At 49.2% G+C, this 23,515-nt stretch overlaps 1 protein-coding gene across 1 annotated transcript in view; it reads left to right on the top strand.

Annotated features, from left to right (window-relative positions):
- LOC140901068 (adhesion G protein-coupled receptor E3) overlaps window positions 1-23,204 on the top strand; it is a 28,999-nt gene extending 5,795 nt beyond the window's left edge. The window contains exons 3-16 of the mRNA XM_078849702.1: window positions 2,922-4,151; window positions 5,732-5,808; window positions 6,161-6,250; window positions 6,786-6,966; window positions 7,945-8,061; window positions 8,962-9,161; window positions 10,054-10,224; window positions 16,415-16,609; window positions 17,324-17,559; window positions 18,279-18,345; window positions 19,486-19,577; window positions 21,628-21,796; window positions 21,906-22,010; window positions 22,795-23,204. Coding sequence (XP_078705828.1) covers window positions 2,922-4,151; window positions 5,732-5,808; window positions 6,161-6,250; window positions 6,786-6,966; window positions 7,945-8,061; window positions 8,962-9,161; window positions 10,054-10,224; window positions 16,415-16,609; window positions 17,324-17,559; window positions 18,279-18,345; window positions 19,486-19,577; window positions 21,628-21,796; window positions 21,906-22,010; window positions 22,795-22,830 — 2,966 coding nt within the window. The 3' untranslated portion in view covers window positions 22,831-23,204. The remainder of the gene's footprint in view (window positions 1-2,921; window positions 4,152-5,731; window positions 5,809-6,160; window positions 6,251-6,785; window positions 6,967-7,944; window positions 8,062-8,961; window positions 9,162-10,053; window positions 10,225-16,414; window positions 16,610-17,323; window positions 17,560-18,278; window positions 18,346-19,485; window positions 19,578-21,627; window positions 21,797-21,905; window positions 22,011-22,794) is intronic.
- Window positions 23,205-23,515: the final 311 nt, after the last annotated feature.

The following is a 23,515-nucleotide window of genomic DNA, read 5'->3' as shown; positions in this document are numbered from 1 at the left end:
ACTGGTCTAGATGACCTCCTGAGGTCTCTTCCAACCCTAATATTCTATGATTCTATGATCCTACAAATGGAGCTAAATCCTGAGAGGCATTGAGGACCGGCAGCCAGGGCCGGCCCTAGACTAAATTGTGTGCATCCCCTTCCATTTGTTAAACCTTTATATACCTTATTTTTGATTGCATTTGTAGTCCATTTCATGACTTTGATGCATTATTTGTATGCATGATTTATCTCTGTCTGATAAGATTAACGGTTGATACTAGGGTTGCCAGGCATCCGGTTTTCAACTGAAATGCCCAGTCGAAAATGGGCCCTGGCGGCTCCGGACAGCACCACTCACCGGGTCATTAAAAGTCAGGTCGGTGGTGCAGTGAGGCTATGGCAGGCTCCCTGCCTACCCTGGCTTTACGTAGCTCCCTGGAAGCAGCCAGCACGTCCAGCCCCTAGGCTCAGCGGTGATCAGAGAAGCTCCAAGTGCTGCCGCTGCTCCCAGGGCCAGCTCCGCAGCTCCCATTGGCTGGGAACTGTGGCCAATGGGAGCTGTGGAGACAGCGCCTGTGGGCATGGGCAGTGCACACTACACAGAGCCACCTGGCTGCTCCTCTGCCTAGGGGGCAGAACATGCTGGCCACTTCTGGGAGCAGTGTGGAGCTAGGGCAGGAAGGGAGCCTGCCTTAGCCCCGCTGCGCCACCGACTGGGAGCTGCCTGAGGTAAGTGCCGCCCAGCCAGAGCCCCCACCCTGAACCCCCTACCCTAGGTTGGAACCGCATCCTGCACCCAAACCCCCTCCCAGACCCCACACCCCTACTTGTACTCCAACTCCCTGCCGCAGGTCAGAACCCAATTCTGCACCCTAATTCCCTCCCAGACCCTGCACCCTCACCTGGATCCCAAATCCTTGCCCCAGGTTGGAACCCCCTCCCACATCCAAACTCCATCCCAGAGCACGCACCCCCAGATAGAGCTCTCACCCCCTCCCACAACTCAACCCTCTGCCCCAGCCTAGTGAAAGTGAGGGAGGGAGGCAGAGAGTGACCAATGGAGGTAGGGAGGCTGGAATGAGTGGAGGGCAGGTCCTTGGGGAAGTGGCGGGGCTTGGGGAAGGGGGCAGGGGCCAGGGTGTTTGGTTTTGTGCAATCAGAAAGTTGCCAAGCAGGTGCTGCCCTGCTCCGTGTATAGTCACAAGGGCATGGCTGACAACATTCTAGGAGGCTGGAGGAAAATGTAGTTCTCAGAAAATCTGGAAGGTTCCATGAGATCCTATAAAGGTCCAGAACATTCTAGGAGGCTAGTGAAAAATGAATCCATATATGAAATACCTGAAACATTTTACTTCAAACATTCTGTTTTCCCTTTTGTCGCTAACAACCAAAACAGCACCCCGAGCCCGGGGCCCCCCAAACCTGGCGCCACCGGTGGTTGCCTGGGTCACCTGCCCCTAAATCCAGCCCTGCCGCCAGCTCCCATTCAGGCTAAGAATGATGGGCCTCATTCTCTTCTCACGTACATCAATGTAAATCAGGAGAAATGCACTGAAATCAATGGAGGTCATATGGTGTAAGGGACAGGAGAAGGAAGCCCAGCATTTCACAATATCTCCCCTCACTGATCGTATTAAAGGGCCTGAAGCTAGACAGTCAGATTCTCAGCTAGTGGAAATTTGAGAAGCTATAACACATTTGGCCTTAATTTTCTTTCCACTCAGGGCAGAGAGAGAGCTCTGGGAGTGAGGATAAAATGTTTATTGAGGGATATGATGTTTCTGGATCTCTCTATAAAGAGCCAAGTGGGATGTCAGCTGGGGGGTAATGGGCAGAATCCTCATGTTTTGTAAATCAGCAAAGGTCTGTTTGTAGTCAGTGGTGCTACACTGATTTACACTATTTGAAGATCTGGCCCTATATAATTAAAAGAGAAATAAAAGAAACTTATTAAATTAAAGTTTTATTTAACTTTTTAAATCGTAATTTTATTTATCTGTTTCTTATGTGTGTTTAATAAAGAATTCTCTCTCTCTCTTTCTGTGTGTGTATATACATATATATATATATATATATATATATTTAACAGTGGTGGTTACAAAAGGAGACCATGCCAGTGATAATTTGACACAAGACCCCAAATCACACATATGTGTTTAATGTTGTAATAGTACAAAGGGGTTTTATTACTACTGTACCCCAATAGGTCCAAGGCACCTACCCTTCTCAACACAACAGACTAAGGTTCTATTCCCAATGCTGAGAAGGATTGTAGGTTTTAATGCTTAGAGCACAAGAGACTGAGAGTCAGGAAACCTGGGTTGTATTCTTATTCTACTGCTGATTTGTGGGGTTACTTTGAGCAAGCTCCTAACCCTCTCTGTGCCTTAATTTCCCCCTCAGTGCAATGGGGACAGTAATATTGACCCATCTCCTGGTGGGACTGAGAATTTTTTAAAGTGTTTTGAGCTTAGACAGGAGGTGCTAGGGGAGGGCAAACAATTATTCTTAGAACTGAGTCCAAATCATTAAGTGTGCATCTGGATCTGACATTTTTCTGTGTTTCCATGAGTGTTTGGATACAGGATTCTGGTTCTCAACAATTATAGAGATCAGGGACAATCATGGAGTTCTGATCCAGATTGGAACGTTCCCCGAAGTCGTGTTTGGTTCCAAGGTCTTTGTTGGGTTCTAAGCTGTCTAAGTTGCGCTTGTTTATTATTTAAAATAATGTTTACTATTGATAAAAATTATTTTCATTTAGATTACAAATATAATGGGGAAAATTTCTAGCTGCATTAAGATTTTCAAGTTCCTTTTCTTTTTTACTGGGCCTTAATTTTTGGCCTGAACAAAGTTGATCCAGTCCCTTTTACTCTATCCACCTCTTGACAGTGTCTCTCTCCACCTCTAACATTTTATTGCTATTTTTCCTTGCAGGCACATGTCAGACTGAGACTCTGGGAAGAGAATTCATCACCTCCTACATGGAGGACTGTGGGAACTCGAGTCAATTTGAAGTGCAAATTACTGGTTACTTTGCCTTCACTTCAGTGTCTGTTTCCATCTCCAATTACACGGGTGATGGGGCAAGGTTTGAGAATAAGACTATGGTAAATCAGGGAGAGATGGTGCCGGTCAGGCTACCAGAGTCAGTGGGAGTTAAGGGCAGTACCAAGTTCTCCAAGGTGGTCCTAGTCAAGGCTGACAAAGATATCTCGGTAGTGTCTGTCAGCAACAAACATGTGAGCCCTGAGACCACTGTGCTGTATCCTGTCTCCAGCTTGGGAAATGAACACTACGTAGTGACTCCCTTCACGGAATCCTTCAAGAGTTATCCAGAGTTCTCTATTATAACGTACCAGGAGCCCAACTCCGTGGACGTCCATGTGAAAGGCAAGTTACATTACCTAACACAGGTCTACTCCACTGGCAACAAACTGGGAATTAAGCTCCCCAGTTTCCAAGGCATCCAGTTACAAGGCATAGAAGATCTGTCTGGCACCAGGATTGTCTCAGAAAAGCCAGTGGCCGTCTTGGTTGGCCAGGTGTGTTTTTGTAATAGCACAAAATGCAAGCACGTCTTTGAGCAGCTCCTACCAGTCTGCAGCTGGGGTACAACATACATCATTCCTCCCTTACCCTGGCAGAAAGTAGATGACATAGTCTATATCACTGCTTCCCAGAGCACGACTGTGATGTATCAACGAGGGGACAAGCAAGAGAATGTTACTCTAACAGGAGGCAATGTACTCCAACTTCCTGTCGAGCCCTCAATCTCACTCTACATCTCTGCTAACGTGGGCATCCAGGTGGTGTTCTACAGCCTGGGCGCAGCTATCCCTAATTCCTCCCACGCCTTCCTGATGAATGTTCCAGATGTTGCCAGTTACTGCCTGATGTATTCTATAAATGAGCAGGAGGGCTTCAAGAACTTTGCCTTGATGGTGGCCAATAGATCAGAGACTGGCGCCATCATCTTAGACAATCAGCCTCTAAAGGATGTGAAGTGGAACCCAGTCCCTGGCACTGAGTTCGTTTGGGGCATGCGTACGCTTGGACCTGCCATGAGATCCCATGCTGTGGAACATGCCAGCTCTCCATTCGCACTCCTGAGTGTTGGCACTGCTCCCATGGACAGCTATGGGACTCCAGGTTCCTGCAGGAAGGGTGAGTAGCCTGGGTTTTAAATCTATTTTGACCACAGTTTCTGTGCATGATGCAAAGAAAACAGTGTCACAATCGGGGAGGCAACCATGGGCCTGGTGTAAAGTCTGTTGATTTTGATGGGGCTCCATTGAGTTACACCAGCTGAGAATTTGGCCCAGCATGCCATCCTAGGCCACCACTAGCCACAGTTACTCAGGCTGTGTCCATACTACAGAAGCTACAGCAGCAAGTACGGCGCTGCAGATGTGCCTCTGAAGCACTGTCGTGTAGACACTTGGTACAGCGATGGAAGGGGTTTTTCTGTCACTGTAGTGAATCCACCCCGCCGCGAGCTGGTATCTGGGTTGACAGAAGAATTCTTTTGTCAACCTAGTGGTGTCGACACTGGGCTTTGGACGCTTTAACTACGTCTCTCAGGGGTGTGCATTTTTCACACCGCTGAGTGACATAGCTAGATGTACCTAAGTTTTAGGCGTAGTCCAGGCCTAAGATTGTACCTGTGTTGCTAGCTGTACTCAACTAGTTTCCGCCCAGCTCATGTAGTTAGGCAGCTGCTCGCCAGCTGGTCTGAATTGGTTTAAGGACCATTGCACTTTTCCTCCTACACTTGGTTGTGATGCCCTCTGGTACCCAAGGGAATTTTGTGCCTGATTCTTACTTATGCCACTCCTGTGCTTGCACTGGGGAAGACTATAGAAGACTTCTTCTCTTGTCCTAGCTACCACCTCTGAGAGGCGGATTTACTACAGCAATGGAAGAACCCTTCCATCACCATCGTCAGTGTCTACACTACAGTGACACAGCTGCAGCTGCACCACTTTAGCGTTCCTAGTGTAGACATACCTTGATGAGAGTTAGGCCTTTTAGAAGTACAAGAGCAGGGTTAGAACAGTTCTTGGGAAGGGAAACTTCTTGAGTATTGATGTAACAACTGTCTTCTTGGTAACCCCAAGGATCAAACCCAGGACCTTTTAACTCCATGACCCACTCCTGATTGAGCTAAGAGACAAACTCCCATAGCTAGGAGCTGTAGCAGAACCAGACCTTTGGTGGAGCAGCCCCAGAGGACACATAAGACACACTGATCAATGAGACACACAGACAAAGCTTAAGTGAGTATTAACCAGGTGATGTGTGGACACACACCAGGCTTTTAGGGCTGAATGTATTGCTAACTGATTATAAACTCAGTTGAAAGTTGTCAGACAGGGCTAAAGGGATCAATGGAGCTAAAGGAAGAAAACACCTTCAGGAGATCATCAACTTTGTATTCTGGAAGGAAGAAAGGATGGCCTTTGTGGTTAAAATGTTAGGCTGGGACTCAATTGATCAAGCTTCCATTCCCAGCTCCGTCATAGAGTTCGTGTGAGTGTGGTCTTAGGTGTGTCACTTTGGCCAAGATTTTCAAAATTGCCTTGTGATTTTGGTTGCCTAACCTGACACCTTAAAGGGTGAGTGCTCAGCACTTTTGAAAGTCAGGGCCCTTTTAAGATGTCTGAAATCACGAGACACTTTTGAAAACCTTAGCCCTGCAGATGTTGACTTGATGTAATTGTCCGTGCCTCTCTTTGTGTTGCTAGATGTTACCTTTAAATGCCAGACTGAGACTCAACAGATAAGAGAGCAGTTGAAGAAGTGCAGAGATGTCTTTCAGCAGGTATGTGTAAGGGGTTTATTTGGGCTTTGAGGGTTTTCACAAAGAGTACACAGAAAACTTTGAGCCTGAGGATTCTCTGCTTATCCAAGGTTTACCACTGACTTCAGTGGGAGCAGAATCAGTCCAACACAAAGTGCTTTTGAAAACTCAACCTTCAATACTATGTGAAATATCAGCATGTCTGTGGGCTTCAGCACACTTAGCCTTAACATGTATAATCTGTGGACATTGTAGTGGGACAGCCAGCCAATCACAGGTCAAAGCAAGATCACGATGAGGAACCATTTACCTTAATTTTGGGTGGCCTTTCCATGCTTGTAGAAATAACCCATTTCCTCTGATTGTTCTGCAGGGCAACACCAGTGAATTTTGCTCCTTCATGAATTCAACCTTAGTGAATTTGGAGTCCATGTGTGCAGAGGGCAGAGCAGCATCGCTGGAGGTTAGAGGTTCTGCCCCTACGTGGGTGGACGCTCCATGGCCAAATGCCCTGCGCATTGGTATAGTCCTCTCACTTTGGGGGAAATTGTAGCTGCTCTTCAGAAAAGGGGTGTGTGTGCGCATGTGCATGATCTCTAGCTGAAGTGGCAGGGGATCTGGGTTCTGTCCCCACTGGTCCTAGGAAGATCCAAATTGCTTCCGGGGGCAACACAGAGAGAACGGAGATGTCTGCTGATTGGTTGTAATGTTCTCTGGCACCTACACTGAAGGGACCAGGGATGAGGAGCGAATGACACACGGTGTTAGACGTACCCTGGCTTCAGGTTACTGTGAAGTCCTGAGCAAGCCTCAGTAGCCTCACTCGCTCAGTAAAGGGCTCCCTCTTTGAGAAAGCTGCAGTCCCTCTGAGTGGGAAGGTCACTATGAACCCGTATGTCCCTAAGAGGGTCATTGTTCCCCTGGGAGTCTGAAGAATGTGTCTCATGAACCACTGAAATCCTCCGTCCTTCTCAGGGTGTTTCCTTTCCCAATCCCAGGAAGTTGCTCGCCCCTTTGGTTCCTTGCTGAATAGCTCCTTCCTCAGTGCTGGTGGGACTGAGAGCAAGAGGGAGGTGGCCTCTGCCGTGACCTTCCTCCTGCAGAGTGTGGAATTGGCTGCACTGACGGTTGCTTTGCGGTCTCCGGAGAATAAGACGAATGTGACAACAGAGTTTATGGGTGAGGAGGATGAGAGGCTCCCACATCGCCTTGTGGCAGCTGTGAGATGGGGGTTATACTCTTTTCAGTGCAGAACACCACTGCAGCCTCACTGCCCCTCCCTCAGGGTTTAAAACCCAGCCCTGGGCGGCAGCTGAATGAGCCACTGAGGGAGGTTAACCATGGAGAGAAACTAGCCCCAGGCCCCTCCCTCTCTGCCCAAGGCCCATCCCCTCCTCTTCCATCCCCCATCTTCCACTAGAGCCCAGAGAAACCTGCCTCGCACCCCGCACTACCCCAGACCCAGAGCGTCAGATGGGTACTGCAGCCAGAGAACCCCCAGCCCTAGAGTGCTGGGCAGCCGGAGCATCCCCAACTCCAGTGCCCGGCAGATGGGCAGACAGCATGACGTGGCATGGCCCCAGCCCCAGCGCCCCCAGCCCTGGGCCTTGTGAGCACCTGCCTGCCCCAGCCTGCCTGCCCCAGCCTCTCAGCCATGGAAGAGTCAGAAGGGAACTGGAAGTAGGCAGGAGGGAGCCTGGGGGCAAAGCATGGGCTGGGCCATGCCAGGCTGTTTAGGGAGGCACAGCCTTCCCCGGCCTATGCTACCCACCACCCATAAACCCAGCCCTGGCGCTTTGCAGCAATGGCAGCTGCCTGAGAGGGGTTTAAAAGCAATGCCAATCTCCTGTCGCCACAGGCAGCTGCCATTAGTTCCTCCTTTCACTCCCTGCCCCAGCAATACCCCTTCTTGCTGCTTCCCCTGCTAAAGTGCAGAGGTGAGGCAGCAGGGAGAAGTTGCCTTCTGCCTCTTGGCACAGTGGCATCTTCATGGGGGCGCAGGCATGATGGATCACAGAAGGTCAGCAAGAGGGGCTCAGGGAAACACAGAAAGATGGAGGTGAGGAGGAAGGGGGAGGGGTGGTGGGATTCAGAGATAGTGGAGCTCCAAACCTGCCTTGCCCTTGCAGCAAGAAGCATTGCCATTTCTCTCTCCAGCTATTGAGACGCTCCTCGTCCGAGCTGCAAGTTGCCGTGATGAGGTCTTCAGGCTGAGAGGTCAGGAGGAGACAATGGACGTTCACTGCAATGCTGTCACCAGAGCAGCCACAGAAGGTACCATCCTGGTGCTTCCCAGGCACTCACCCCTTTAGACACCAAACCCCGGCCCTAGTTCTCCCCTTCCTCTCGCCCCACACTGGCTTGCTTGCCTTTGTTATCCTGACACTAGTGTGGACCTTGTTGGCTGAGCCAGTGTTTCTCAGGCCGTTGAGCTGTGCAGAGCCCTTCATTCCTGGCTGTCCCTCAGCATGAAAACCAACCCATGTGGGGCAGGGAGGAGAGAGAAGCTTTGATGGGCATATGAATTGGTCCAGAGAATGGAAAGATCAGAGATCCGTTGGCCCAACACATGATGTCCTGATGATGAGCCCAGCTAGGCCCCAGGTTGACGTGTGTGACTTCCTGGAATGGAACCAGATAATATTGACCAATTTTACTCCAATTTTCAGGCCAGTATGACGTAACTGGGACTGGTTCTTAATTCTTTAGCCCCAGTGAAAGCTCCTCACTAACCAACCTCGCAGTCTCTCCTAACCAAGAAAAACTATGGCTTCACCTCAGTGCCTTTCACCTAGGGCTGTGTACCGAGCTGGATAAGGTGCAGTATGGGGGTATGATTTCTAAAGAGCACTAACTAACTGTGCATTAATTGGTCCGTATAGACCCTACTAGTGTGCACTAAAGGTTCCCTAGTGTGCTTTAATGTACGTTAGTGCACTTTAGGACTCACACTCCCATCGTGCACGCCAGATGTTTCCAACACAGAAGTGCTTCTGTGGAAGAAGAGGAAGGAGGCAACATATTCGAGTGGTTAAAGCTCAAAATGCTAGCCAGGACTCCTGGGTTCTTTTCCCAGCTCTGCCCCAGACTCGCTGTGACCTTTGGCACCTGGCTTGCTCTTTCTTTGTCTCAGTGTCCCTGTCTCTATGATGAGGCATCATTTCATGTTTTCAGATCCTTGGGCTGTTGCTTTTATTTCTTACTCCACCTTGGACTCCATCATTAACACGACATTACTTGATGAGGGAGATCTAATGGCTGATGAGAAAATGAGGAATTTTCACCTGAATTCCAGGGTGGTGAGTGGGGCTATCGGAGATGGGAGGCCCATGTACCTCTCCAGACCTGTGAATTTCACCCTGCACCATAGACAGGTGAGTGTAGATCTTTTTACTTTGCTGTGTGCCCAGGACTCCAGGACTCCGGGACACAGACAGGGGTAAGGGGGCCAAGGCTGGGACTGCAGCTGGTGGTGGGTCTGGGTCTGGAAGCAGGGCCAGAGCCGTGGCCGGGAGCTGAGGCTGGGAGCAGGAATGGAGCAGGAGCCAGGCTGCGGTGGGGGCCAGCAGCTGAGTCCATGGCGAGGTGCGGCTCCACTCCCAGCCCCGCCCCTTCCCCCAGCCTGGGCCGGGAATGGAGCTGCAAGAGGCTGGGGCTCGGAGTGGAGCCATGCTGAAGCTGGGGACGGTGCCAGACCTGGGGCTGGAAGTCAGGGATGCGACTACTGGTGGGACCAGAGCAGAGCTCAGGGTGGGGAGGGGCTGGGTGGTGCTTCCTTTCTGCCCCCCATGGGGGCTGACCCAGGACCTGTCATGTCTCTCCAAAGGGGGGTGCACCCCACAGTTTGGGGACCTCTGCCCTATAGACAGAAGAGTTCAGGGAAACGGCATGAGATGGTGCCGTCTTTGACAAAGTAATGAACTTGCTAGAGTGCATGTGGGTATTTGTGGGCGGGTGTGTGAATGCCTTTTAATGGCTCAAATCAAAACTTCACAATTGTGTGTCATAGACCCCACAGTGCCCAGAGTTAAGGGAATTACCACTTTAGCTCTGGGGTCAGGGACTTGTGCTATTGGAGCGGGAGGATCTCGCTTGTATTTCCACTGCCAATGGGAAGTCCCATGGGAAGTTAGGTGCAGCACAATGAGAGTCATGAAGCCGTTGGTGACTTCAGGTTTATTATTGTCTATTAGAAACGTGTGAGAAAAGAAACAGTATTCTCCCCATGACCCAGTGAGGATGATGATGGGGTGTTTTGGTTTCCAGGCAAAGAAAGAGGAGGAAGAGACTCGCTGCGTTCACTGGAAATTCATCCCTGGGAAAGGCACCTGGGCTGAGGATGGCTGCAAAAGTCTCCAGACGAACAGCACTCACACCATCTGCAGCTGTGACCATCTCTCCAGCTTCGCACTCCTGATGGGTCACACCAGAGTGGAGGTATCTCAGTGTCAGACAAAATCAGTGGGAATTTTGCCTGAATGACCGCTGAGTAGGAACCTCAGGGTATAATCTGTGGCTGTACAGGATGGGTGGGGTTTTGATCTGAGGTGCCTAGAGTAGCCCACACTGAAAATGCCAAGGTCATGGCAGGCTGCAAAAAGGAGAGCAGATTTCCCCAAAACTGCTGGTTAACACTGTAGTTAGAATCACCAACCAGTCACAATCTGTGCTCCAGATCCCCAACACTGGTTACTGAGAAGCTGAAAAAAAGAAATCACACAGCCCCCTTTATTGCATTCTAGTCTCTGGCTCCCAATCAGCAGATAGGGCCTGTAAAATGAGAAGTTACTTAAAAGCTCTATTCAGTTAACAAAATGTTCTTCTGATCTCCCATGGGGCAGCCACATTGCCAGGTCAATATTAGTTTGGCTCTTACCCAAAATACCATGCTGCCAGTCAATCCTTTAGTATCTAAAACTAAAGGTTTTTATTATAAATGAAAAGAAAAGAAAGAGAGTTGTTAAATGATCAAAGCAAACCGATACATATGACTTCAAGGTCCATATATCAGGTTCTTAGCAGCGTTGGTGAGTTTGCTGGCTTGTAAAGTCCCTCTGGAACACATCCAAAGCTTAGATGGGTCTATCAGACCTTTGTTCAAAGCTTCAGTCTGTCGAGAAGTTACTCCAGAGGTGAGAAGCAGGATTGAAGACAAAATGGAGGTGATGCAGCTGCCTTTTTCTATCCTTTTCCATGTGGCTTGTACTTCCTCTGTCCCAAAGAGAAGATCACAGCACATGGGCATGGAAAGGTACTTGGAGTCTCCTGTTCATAGGCATGTTCCTACATGTCCTACTGACTCTTGGGCATAGCCCCTGGCTTCTCTCAATGCGTTCATTCTAGAGCTCAGCGATTCTCAAACTTGAGGAACCTGAGGACCCCCATTTTGATTTAAAATTTTTCGCAGACCCCCAACCCCCTGCTCAGCTCAAGGCCCCACCCGCATTCTATCTATTCCCCTAAGGCCCCACCCACATCTTCCCGCCCCTGGTCCACCCCTGCTCCTCCTCTTCCCTGTGTCTTTCTGCCCCCTCCCCCGAGCGCCCCCCATGCCCACTCCTTCCCCTCCCTCCCAGTGCCTCCTGCATGCTGCTGAACAGCTGTTCTCCGGCATGCAGAAGGCACTGGGAGGGAGGTAGAGGACTTGGTCAGCAGGGTCTTCGGACCCCCTGGAGTGTCCTTGCGGACCCCCGTTTGAGAAACGCTGGTATGTTACACCAATAAAAATGATACCAACAGGATCTTGTGAGAGGGACAAGGCAAATTGCCACGTTTATTGTAAATACAACAAAATATTCCTATATGCAATTTCTATATAGATCCAATCACACACACAGACATTCACACACAGGTTCTACATAAAGGTTGTTATAGTTACCAGCCTAGATGTTGCTCGTGCCAAGTCACTGGCCAGGTGGCCTGGACACGAGAGTGGAGCCGAGTCGTTGTCAGATGCGCATCCGATGCTCCTGAAGGGTGGTCGTAGAACCAGACTCAAAGAACACAGTCCCTGGACCCAATTTTTATAGGTCTCTGGTTCAATACAAGTCTATGGAAGTTGCTTCATCATGCTGAATTTACAATTGAGATGACCATCAATCAGCTCAATCAGCAGGTGGTACATCCATGATGGCTCCATGATGGCTAGGTGTTATCTTCTTGCTCTTCCTTGATGCGTTTTGGGTGGATTCCGGTTCGCCCTCCAGGGGTCACCCGGTTATCTCCACTTTGCATATTCTTCGGCCCACGGATATCAAGGTTGAAATTCTTAGGATTAGGCTGGCACCATTTATTAACCAATTATGTCCCTGCTTCAGGCTCTCAATTCCATGCACTCATCATTCGTTCTTTTACTTAACAACACAATCTATGACTCTTGATTCATTTAACAAGTTTTATCCCACTATCTGTTTTTCCCTCTTTGGATACCAAGATTTACATAGGCATGACAAGGAGCCCCTGCGGGGGAAGAGCATCAGGGTGTTGTTTTAAAGAACAGCGTTTGTTTCCTCAAAGTTCTTATCACTTTCCAGCACAGACTCTTTGTCCTGTATCAGCCTGAAATAATTAGCGCTTTGGCCTTGCATTTGTTACAGAGTGAAATTCAACGGCACGGAACTGATGTTCATACCTTTTTACAATACCTATATACTCTTTTGTCTATCTTTATTTCTACTACTACATAATTATAATTCTATCCTACTTATATAGCTTTGAGGGCAACCCAACAGATATAGCTGATTACCCTTGATGGGCCATCAAACAAACTGGATAGTGCTGATGCCAATCTGTCTGGGGGTGTCACCCAGAAACACAGCACAGACATATCACACATTTATAACTCACGATGCAAAGATGATACATACATATAAACAAGATGTTCATACTTACAAATCGTAACTTTTCGACTAATACCTTACATGGTAAGGTAAGATTCACTGAAATTTTGTAATATTGTTACACATATAAATGGTCACCCATATTCCATAGAATCATAGAACTGGAAGGGACCTCAAGAAGTTATTTAGTCCAGTCCCCTGCACTCAAGGCAGGACTAAGTATTTTCTAGACCATCCCTGACAGCTGTTAGTCCAACCTGCTCTTAAAAATAATGATGGAGATTCCACAACCTCCCTAAGCACTTTATTCCAGTGCTTAACCACCCTGACAGTTAGGAAGTTTTTCCTAATGTCCAACCTAAACCGCCCTTGCTGCAATTTAAGCCCATTGCTTCTTGTCCTATCCTCAGAGGTTAAGAACAATTTTTCTCTCTCCGCCTAGTAACAAACTTTTATGTATTTGAAAACTGTTATTATGTCCCCTCTCAGTCTTCTCTTCTCCAGACTGGACAAACCCATTGTTTTCACTCTTCACGCATAGGTCACGTTTTCTAGACCTTTAATCATTTTTGTGGCTGTTCTCTGGACTTTCTCCGATTTATCCACATCTTTCCTGAAAGGTGGCGCCCAGAACTGGACACAATTTTCCAGTTGAGGCCTAATCAGCGCGGAATAGAGCGGAACAATTACTTCTCATGTCTTGCTTACAATACTCCTGCTAATGCATCCCAGAATGATGTTTGCTTTTTTTGCAACAGCGTTACACTGTTCACTCATATTTATTCTGTGATCCACTCAGGGCCGTCCTTAGGCATACGTAGCTGCATATGTGGCTGTGTAGGGCACCTGAAAATTTGGGGCACTGCTGGGGCTTAGTGTCCACCCTTCTGCCTCTTCCTATCCCTGTTCTGACTCTTCCTGCAGGCTCACACAGCTAGCTGCTGCAGCCTGGTGACTCTACTCTGGAGGGGATCCAGTAACTTAAAAGTGAAAGGTTTCAGAGGAACAGCCGTGTTAGTCTGTATTCGCAAAAAGAAAAGGAGTACTTGTGGCACCTTAGAGACTAACCAATTTATTTGAGCATGAGCTTTCGTGAGCTACAGCTCACTTCTGATGAAGTGAGCTGTAGCTCACGAAAGCTCATGCTCAAATAAATTGGTTAGTCTCTAAGGTGCCACAAGTACTCCTTTTCTTTTTAAAAGTGAAAGCCTCCAGTCTGCCAGACCTATTAGCACAACACTGAAACTGTTAAAGAGCCATTCAAGTGGTAATGAAGCCATTTAACAGGCATTTGCCAACCCCTAGGTATATACTGTCAGTTTCTGAATTTACTGACAAAAACAGTTGTGCATTACTGTAATATTTACTCAGAACATATTAGTCTACAGGACCTTAGTTTAAAATGTGCTTTAAAAGTATTTCATTACAAGATTGCTGAAGATCATAAAATCACATCTCTAAAGAATCCTTGCATAGATTTTAAGATCCACAATCGGAGTATTCATCTTTAGCTTTAAATGCTTGGATCATCAGACATCTAGTTTTTTAAATAAATCCTTCAAACAACCACTCTTATCTAAAATACACATTTTAATTTGAATTACTATAGTACAAAAAACTTACTTCCAAAGTCTTCCTGTCTATCCCTTTCTCCCCCACCCCTCATTGAAGAGAGGCTAGCTCTTAAAGGGACAACACCCCCTTCCTTCCAAATAGCTGGACAAACGAGTTTCCCTTTCTTTACTTCTGACTATTTGATGAACTAGTTTTAAGAGAACCATCCAGCGAAATCAGTACCTTAGTAAGATATAAAATCCTTTGTTATGCCTAAAATCTTTGGAAACATATTTTTTAAAGTTGGTGAAATTTTATAAATGTGTCTGTTGTTATGGAGATCACACAAAGTAAATTAGTTTTCCCTTTCTCTAAAAGCAATGAACATTGTTATGAACACACTAAACCTCTGTGACTGATTAATTTAAAATAATATCTTTGTTTCAGTGAGTTAAATATGTAGTCATCTGGAATGATTACTTTATGAAGGCTTAAGAGTACATTTAAAAAATAAAACGAGTGTAGAAATACTGATTAAGAAAATATAAAACAGAGAAGAGCTGCATCATGTATTCCATAATATTTAATGTTGTATTCGGCAGGACAGCTGACTTGCCCTTACTACAAAGTTTTTTCAAATAAATCTCTGACAAACTTCAGGGTATATCAAAATAGTTGAGACTGACATTTTTTATTCCTAAATTTAGTGCTTTTAATTAGGTACCTTCTGCATGTCCAGTCTTCACCTTCTGGCATGCAGTGGAAAACATGCTCCATTTTCTTTTGAACCCCCCCTCCCCATCTTCTGCAATTTCTTTCTAATGTAATTTGCTTCATTTGGATTCAGGGATTTGGCTGGAAGGGGATGAGCAGGGAGTGGAAGGGAAGAGAGGAGGGAGACAGTGGGGAGGGTCGGGGCCTGGACAGAGTGGGGGCGGGGCCTGGGGTGGAGCAGGGGTGAAGTATGGGCGGAGCCACAGGCAGAAGAGGTGGGCTGGGGAGCTACCTTGGGAAAGTACCAGATTAAATCTGGGAAAGTACCAGATTTAAGATGGATTCCAGTATCATGTGACATGGTCACATGTCCTGTGAGACCCCCTAGTCTCCATTCCTCCAGGGCTGGCCTGCAGGTACCGGAATGTTTGCAAGTAAACAGAGCCATTTACAGGTGATTGCTTCTGAAGCACCCTTAATGGCTTCCACTTAACATGTGTACATCAGTGATACAAGTTTATATCTTATTCTCCTAACTCCAAACATAGAAATAATACATGCAAACAAATGGGATGAACACACTCAGTAGATCCTAAGCTTTGTAATGATACCTTACAAGAGACCTTTTGCGTAAAGCATATTTCAGAAACATCATAGTTACACTCATAAGCATATTTTCATAAAACATTATGGAGTGCAACGTCACGCGCACATACTGCGTAGGGAGAGGGTACGGGGGTCTCTGTGGGGAACTGTGACTCTCCATCTCCGTGAGGCGGGCCGGGTGGCTCAGTATCCTTGCTGCCTCATCCTTCTCCCCCCACCCACAGCTTGACTGTGAACCACGGATAACTAATCTCTGGGAACGATTTTCCAACCAGTTATGCACCCACCTAAAAGTGTCTCCATCTAGGTTGTATTTGCCTAGTTTGTTTATGGGAAGTCTCAGAAGCCTTAGAGCTTGTCTACACTGGCAATTTATGGCGCTGAAACTTTCTTGCTCAGGGGTGTGAAAAAACACCCCCTGGAACACAGCAAGTTTCAGCGCTATAAAGCGCCAGTGAAGCAGTGCACCAGGTAGCTACGCCTCTCGTGGAGGTGGGTTTTTTAAAGTGCTGGGAGAACTCTCTCCCAGTGCTCTGCTGCGACTACACAAGCCGCGGTAAAGCGCTGCGATGGCAGCACTTTAGCATTGCCAGTGTAGACGAGCCCTTGCTAAAGTCAAGAAATACCACATCTACCTTGTCACCACCATCCACAAGGCTTGTTACCCTGTCAAAGAAAGCTATTAGGCAGGCTTGACATGATTTATTCTTGACAAATCCATGCTGACTGTTATTTATCACCTTTTTATCTTCTAGGTGTTTGTAAACTGATTGCTTAATTATTTGCTCCATTATCTTTCCGGATACGGAAGTTAAGCTGACCGGTCTGTAATTCCCTGGGGTGTCCTTACTTCCCTTTATTTCCCATGTAGCATCACAGGGCTCACTGGTGAGTCTCCCTTTGCTGTGTTACAGGAGAGTTATCCACTGACCGTCGTCACCTACGTGGGACTGACCTTCTCTCTGCTGTGCCTCCTCCTCGCCATCCTCACCTTCCTCCTTTGCCGCTCCATCCGCAATGTCAGCACCTGCCTCCACCTGCAGCTCTGCCTCTGCCTCTTCCTGGCCGACCTGCTCTTCCTCACCGCGGTGACCCGCACCCGCAGTCGGGTCTGTTACCCACTTTTATTCTTGGTTTAAAATTGAGCTGTGTCCAGATCCTCTGTCAGCATTTCTAACGCTCCCCTCACTCCAGCACCTTTTTATACCCTCAGCTGGATGGTAACATTTATTCCATGCTCTTTAGTCCTGAAGAAATAATTATTTACTCCCCTCCAAAAGAAATCTCTCTGGGTGAAACCAGTCCTTCCCTTTCCCTTGTGGGCTCCATCCTTCATCAGACAAAGGAACCTCGATTTCCAGAGTCACAGTCCCCTGCCTGTCCTCTCTGCCCCCACACTGATGGGCAGATGCAAGGCACCTATATCTTGAAGCAGATACAGAGAAGAGAACCGACACCATCCTGGTCTCTCCCTATTATGAGGACCGGAAACTTGTTTATGTCCCTGCTCCCTATCCTAGGATTCCTCACAGTATCCAACAATTTCCACGATTCATTTGGGAACTACAACCCCCAGAAACCATCTTTTCTGAGTGGAGATCAGGACCGGCCTGGTCTCTGAATGATTGAAAGGGCCAGCCAGCTTGCCCTTAGACAAGCCCTCGTAGACTGAAGAATGTATTTTCTCTGGGAGAGAGCCGTAACTGGAGACATGTGTTAATAAAAAGCCCTATATGATCCTCACAAAAGTCCCCCCACCTCCAAATTCAGTGTTTCTCTTCCCAGAAGCAGTGTCCCAGAGCTCTCTCTCGTCCTGTCCTCAGGTGGTGTGTGCTGTCATTGCTGGCTTCCTACACTACCTCTTCCTGGCCGGCTTCACCTGGATGTTCCTGGAGGGACTGCACCTCTTCCTCACAGTCCGGAACCTGAAGGTCGTGAATTACACCAGCGCCAGCCGGTTCAAGAAGAGATTTATGTACCCGTTCGGCTATGGATTCCCAGCCCTGGTGGTGGCTATTTCTGCAGCGGTGAATCCTGGAGGCTACGGAACTTCCAACCAGTAAGTGCAGTGCCCATCCCAAAGGGGAGCTGGGATCTGGCTTCCATGCAGGTGTTCGGCTCACCCCAGGTCTGACTTGAACCTAGATTTCCCTGCTCACCCTGCCTGGGAGCTGACTGTGACACTAGGCTGCCCTGAGTGCTGTAGTTGAGTTGCCCACCTGTCAGACATCTACACTCCTCGCCACACTGATGATGTGGAAGAACAAGCCAGAAAGATCCCAGCTTGACTTCCAGCTCCCAGGCTGGGTTTGTGGCATTGGTGGGTAGGAAACAAATGCACCTTCTTACTGTGGGCAAATCCCTGAGGATCCCCTCTCTCAAGTGAGCGACTCCACTAAAACAGGGCATGGCAGGTTCTAGACACCCCAGGCTAGATCCTCAGCTGGTGTCAATCAGGGTAGCTTCACTTCCTTCAGTGCAGCTCGGCCAATGTACATCCGCTGCATGTCTGGCCCTCCCTCAATACTGCGCCCATCCACCAGGAAGGGTCATTTGAGGAGGTGGAAGAGGAAGTGGTGGCTGAAAGCTGAGGTGCTGAGGTAGATGGGGAGAGCTGTTAGCCTGCAGCCCGCAGGAGAGTCGGCCATGTCACAGGCTGGCTGAGATCTATCTTGCTTTTGAGAGCCAGCTGCCCTGTGACACCCTCTCTCTGCCCACGGTGCTGAAAAAGGGTCATAATCCCATTAAAGTCACCTTCTTCTTGCTCCCTGCCTGTAGCTGCTGGCTCAGCCTGGAGAGAGGATTTCATTGGAGCTTCCTGGGACCAGTCTGTGCCATAATCCTGGTGGGTACCTCACAGAACCACAGGGCCCCATTTTCCTCTCTCCTCTGCGACCCTGTGGAGTCCTGTGGAGCCAAGAGAGGAATATCTCCCAGAGAATTTAAGATGAAAGAGTCCAAGAAGATCCCATTTCATTCCTCCCTCTTTGGCCAGTGCAGGATTTCCCACTAACAGAATAGCCTACGTTCTATGGAGGCAGTCCGGGCGAATGGGTCGGGCACTGGGTTGTGAGTCAGGGGACCTGACTCTGCCACTGGCCTGCTGTGTTAACTTGGGAAGTAGCTTCCCCTCGCTGTACCTCTGTTTCTCCTCCCACCCTTTGTCTGTCTTGCTCATAGGCACCGAAAAAAATAGCGGATGCTCAGCACCCACTGGCAGCCAGCTCCCCACTGCCGGCGGCCGTGCGGATCAACTCCTCCCCCTCCATCCCAGCGCCTCCCGCAGTCAGCTGTTCTGTGGTGTGCAGGACGCGCGGTGGGGGAGGGGGTGGAACTGGGTGGGAAGAGGTGGGGTGGGGGTGGGAAGAGGCAGGTGTCACGGAGTCCCCGGGCGATGCTCTGGAACTGCTCCCTACGAAGCCAGTCAGGACTCTGGGGAAGTCTCCTTCCTGTGAGCAGCCTGTCTTCAGGACACACAGCCCACACAGCTTCCATCTTCCTGGGTCTGACCTCAGAGCATTCAGCATCCTCTGCCCCTCCGTGCACTTCCTACAGCGAGTCCACCCAGGCGGGGTCCTGGGGAAGCCAGAGGGTCCTGCACCCCAACTTCGCAGTCAGACGTGACTCTCAGCCAGCCAGTAAAACAGAGGTTGAAGGGAATCCTCTATAGACAGGACCTAGAAGCTTTGGGCCAAATCACACAGCTCTAAATCTGGAATCAGTGGAGTCACTACAGATTCAGATAAGAGCAGAATGTGGCCCTCTGGCTGTATGATCACATGTGATGCATTGCAGCCCTGCCTTTGCCAACTGTTCCCTGCATGGCCTGGGACCAAGATTTGGTAGCGAATGGTATATGACCCACCTTGACGAGCAGTCACTGGTCTGCAGCAGTCTGATCCCATAGGATTGTTCTGTGCCTCAGGCAGAGAGACTGGCCTTGGCTAGCATGTTTTACAAGGAATATTTCACGCTGTTTCCACAGATAAATTTAACATTTTTTATTGTAACCCTCTGGATCCTGAGAGACAAACTCTCCTCCCTTAATGAAGATGTGTCCACTCTCAAAGACACCAGGTAGGACAGCACTATATCTACTAGAACAGGGATGGGCAAACTTTTTGGCTCGAGGGCCACATCTGGGTGGGGAAATTGCATGCAGGGCCATGAAAGTAGGGCTGGGACAGAGGTTGGGGTGCGGGAGGGAGTGTGGGGTGTGGGAGGGGATTCGGTGTGCAGGAAGGGGCTCAGGGCAAGGGGTTGGGGTGGAGGAGGGGTGTGGGGTGTACGATGGGGCTCAGGGCAGGGGGTTGGGGTGCAGGATGGAGTGCAGAGTGGGGGAAAGGGCTCAGGGCAGGGGTGCAGGGAGGGGTCCGGAGTGCGGGAGGGGGCTCAGGAAAGGGAGTTGAGATTTGGGTTATAGGAAGGGTTCGGGGTGCAGGCTCCATCCCGGCGCCACTTACTAGGAGTGGCTCCGGGGTGGCAGCGGGGCTCAGGCAGGCTCCCTGCCTGCCTGCCCTGGCCCTGCACTGCTCCCAGAAGTGGCCAGCACCAAGTCCCTGCTGCCCCTGGAGGGGAGGGGGCAGAGGGCACCGTGCGCTGCCCTCGTCTGCGGGTACTTCCCCCAAAGCTCCCATTGGCCATGGTTCCTTGTTCCTGGCCAATGGGAGCTGCAGGGGGGCAGGGGTAGAGGAGCGGTGTCGGCAGGCGAGGGCAGCGTGCGGAGCCCTCTCCTCTCCCTTTCCCCCAGGGGCTGCAGGGCTGTGGTGCCAGCTGCTTCTGGGAGTGGTGCGGGGCCCACGGCACCACAGGGCTGACAATTCGCAGGCCGGATCGAAAGCCCTGATGAGCCAGATCTGGCTAGTGGGCCGTAGTTTGCCCACCCCTGTACTAGAAGGGTCCAGTGAGCCTCCTGTATGGGAATTCCTGTGGGATTCCCCAGAGAGTGCTGCTAGAATACAGCTGAGCAGATGCCACTGTAGGGTTTCCAGGTTATCTTGGTGACCTTCTGCTTGATGAGAGAGTAACAGTCTCACTGTCCAAGGAGCTGATAAACCCTAACTCACATCAGCAGTCCCTTACTCATGAGTCCTAAAGTTGTCCATGGGACCATCTGCCAAAATAAGGACAATTTGCATGAGTAAGAGTATGCTGGATCGGACCTTAAATTAGACACACCACAGCCAGGGTGGCAAAGGAAGGGTCAGGTTAGGAGAGAGGAGAGGTCTATGGCAGAAAAGGATCATCATGGGAATTACTTTTCTGCCATGTGTATCATCTTCGTCCCTGGATGGATTTTGAGATGACAGTTGCAGTCTGTTCCGAAGCCTGCTGAAGTCAGTGGAAGTATTGGTACGGAAGAGACTGCTAGATCAGTGAGGCTCTCGCAGTAAGTCCTGTGGCACATTCAGATTGTGGCATGCAAATTGTCTTTCAATTAGCTCATCATGAAATCTGTTTGTTAGGGAGGAACAAGATCAGGGCCGCCAGCTGGGAGTGCTGGGTGGAGACATGAGAGGGGAAAAAGATTTTGGAACCAGTTCAGAATGTTGAGGCTTCAGAAAGCCATGGTCTTACTGCCCGTGCGTAGTGCTGTGTAAGGAGAACTGCAAGTCTGTGCTGATAGTGAGAGCTGGGCCGTGTGCTACTTAGGGAGGAAACTCATCTCTTTTCCCTGTGGCTGTGGATACTGTCGAGGTAAAGTGCCATCCATTGAGGAGGAAGGCAAGTGTGGCTTGCTGTTGCTCTGTAGCAACCCCTCTGTCTATCGATGGACCAAGATAGATGGGTTCCCGAGAGCCCAATATCCTGTTCCCTCTTGATTGTCACATTGCCAGGGCCTGATGTGAAGGGATTAAAAACAAAACCGTAATGAGAGGTTGAACCATTTGCTTTGGAAGAGCCACCTGTGGGAGGTTAAGGTGTGTGTGTGTGGGAGAGATGGTTGGGCACAATATTGTATTTTGGATTCATAGGCGTAAGTTGCCATTGTGTTCATCTTGACAGTACCCCTAAGTCACAGTAAAGCATGTGCCAGCTGTTTCGCCCCACACTGCCCGCAGTCCCCTGACTCAGTCACTCACCAGAGGATCGTTATAATGGGATCTCTCCGTCTGCCTTTATCCAGACTACTGACTTTTAAAGCTATCGCCCAACTATTCATTCTGGGCTGCACATGGAGTCTTGGTCTCTTCCAAGTTGGCTCAGCAAAAATGGTCATGGCGTATTTATTCAACATTGTCAACAGCCTGCAGGGAGCCTTCATCTTCCTGGTGCACTGTCTCCTCAATCGCCAGGTAACGCCCATGGCATGTCATCAGCCACCCAGTGACTTCACGGGACTAGCAGTGGCCTGTCTGAGGGTGTTAGTTACATGATGTAGTGAACATGTCCCTTATTCTGCAGGTGAGAGAGGAGTACAGGAGATGGATTAAAGGCACAAGAAAACCCAGCCCCACAACTCAAACGTTTAGTCCGTCTGTGGCCACTGTCGCTACCAACACCAAGGTGGTAAGAGATCCTCTATTCTGTTCCAATATCAGCATCCAAAAGTCGCATCCATCTGGGTCTGTCAGAGCTGGTGATATGCCTTGTCCCCTGAGTGACACATGCTTGTTTTAACCCATCTGAGAACGGCACTGGGAGTCTTAGTGAAATTCAATTGCATCCAAATCAAGGGGGAATCCCAGGTCTCCTAGAACCCAGCACAGAACTCCTCTTTTCTTGCGCACCTCCACATTCCCTTTCCTTTGCTTCTTTGCAAGCTCCATGCATCACTCACTGTGGAATGGGCTGGGATACAAATTCAGGTAATTATCCAATTGGGGAAGTTTGCAAACCAAAACCTGGGTGGAAATCTTCCCAGTGTAGATGAGCCAGGCCAACGAAGAGTTAGCACTGGATGGAATTTCCTCTGGCTCTTCTACTGGGAAAGGATCCAGAAGCTTTGTCTGGAGTGAAAAGTGGAGACTTATATCTGGGAAAATCTCCCTGCTCCAGTCCCAGCATGAGACGCCACAACCTTTGTCTGGAAGTACACATTTCTGGTTTATTTAGAGCAGCCTCTATTAAGCGCTACTTTATGGCTTACCTGTGCATGGGTTGGGGAAGGGAGCGGGCTTTGTCTACATTTGTTTAGTTATTTTCCTGCACGTGATGTCACTTCAGTGGAGGCTGGCTGAATTTTTGCAGACTCTGCACTATTCCTGAATGAGGACCCAGTCCTGATCCCATTGAAGTTGACTGGAGTTTTCCCATGGGATTGGCACTCAATGTATATTTGTTTTGCTGGCAGGTGAGTTGGGGAGAGCCCTCCACTTCATCTCCATGAAACAATCATCTTTCCAACCAACGATGTTTATCATACAGCCGGCTTTGCTGTGCCAGCGGGGCAGTTGCCGTTCTTCATCCCAACTACATACAAAACCTGGAAGGGGAAGCGGGATTGGACAAAATCCTCTCTCTAATCCAAATCCAAAACTCCTACTGAATTCAAAGGCCACCCTAGGGCTTTAGCTGCTTGTGTCTCCCAGATTTAAAGGGCCAGATCCCAGGTCAGAGAGCAGTTATTTCTTAGGGAAAGCACAACATGTGTGGGGGTTTGGGGGGTGGGAGGCGATTTGCAGAGGCCTCGCGTGCTGTGTGTGTGAGCTAGCTCTGCTGTTTCACTGTAATGCGTAAATAATAAAATAACCTGCTTATGGAGCTTGGTTGCTTCTTTGGTTTGAGGGTTTGCTGTCAGGTTCTGCCTGTCCTGGAAACCTAGGGCCCAGTTCTAAAGCCTCTTTATGCCAGTCTGGCTTAAAGGTGTAAAGGGGCTTTAAAGTGGGCAGCAATGGCCCTGTGATTAGCCCTCCTGGGCAGGAGTCCTTCCTGGCTGCTGTGGAACTGGCATAAAATCTCTCCATTAGCCCTGCTCCCAGCCCCTGGCATGGGGGTTGTGACTGGTGGGGTGGAGGTGCTGCTGAGGGCATGGCTGAGGCACACTGCTTCGTGGCTATTGTCTGCTTCCCAAG

The sequence above is a fragment of the Lepidochelys kempii genome, chromosome 20, assembly GCF_965140285.1.
Source record: "Lepidochelys kempii isolate rLepKem1 chromosome 20, rLepKem1.hap1, whole genome shotgun sequence".
NCBI lineage: Eukaryota > Metazoa > Chordata > Testudines > Cheloniidae > Lepidochelys > Lepidochelys kempii.
Note: the sequence above shows the minus strand (reverse complement) of the source record. Positions and strands in the feature narration are given on the sequence as shown.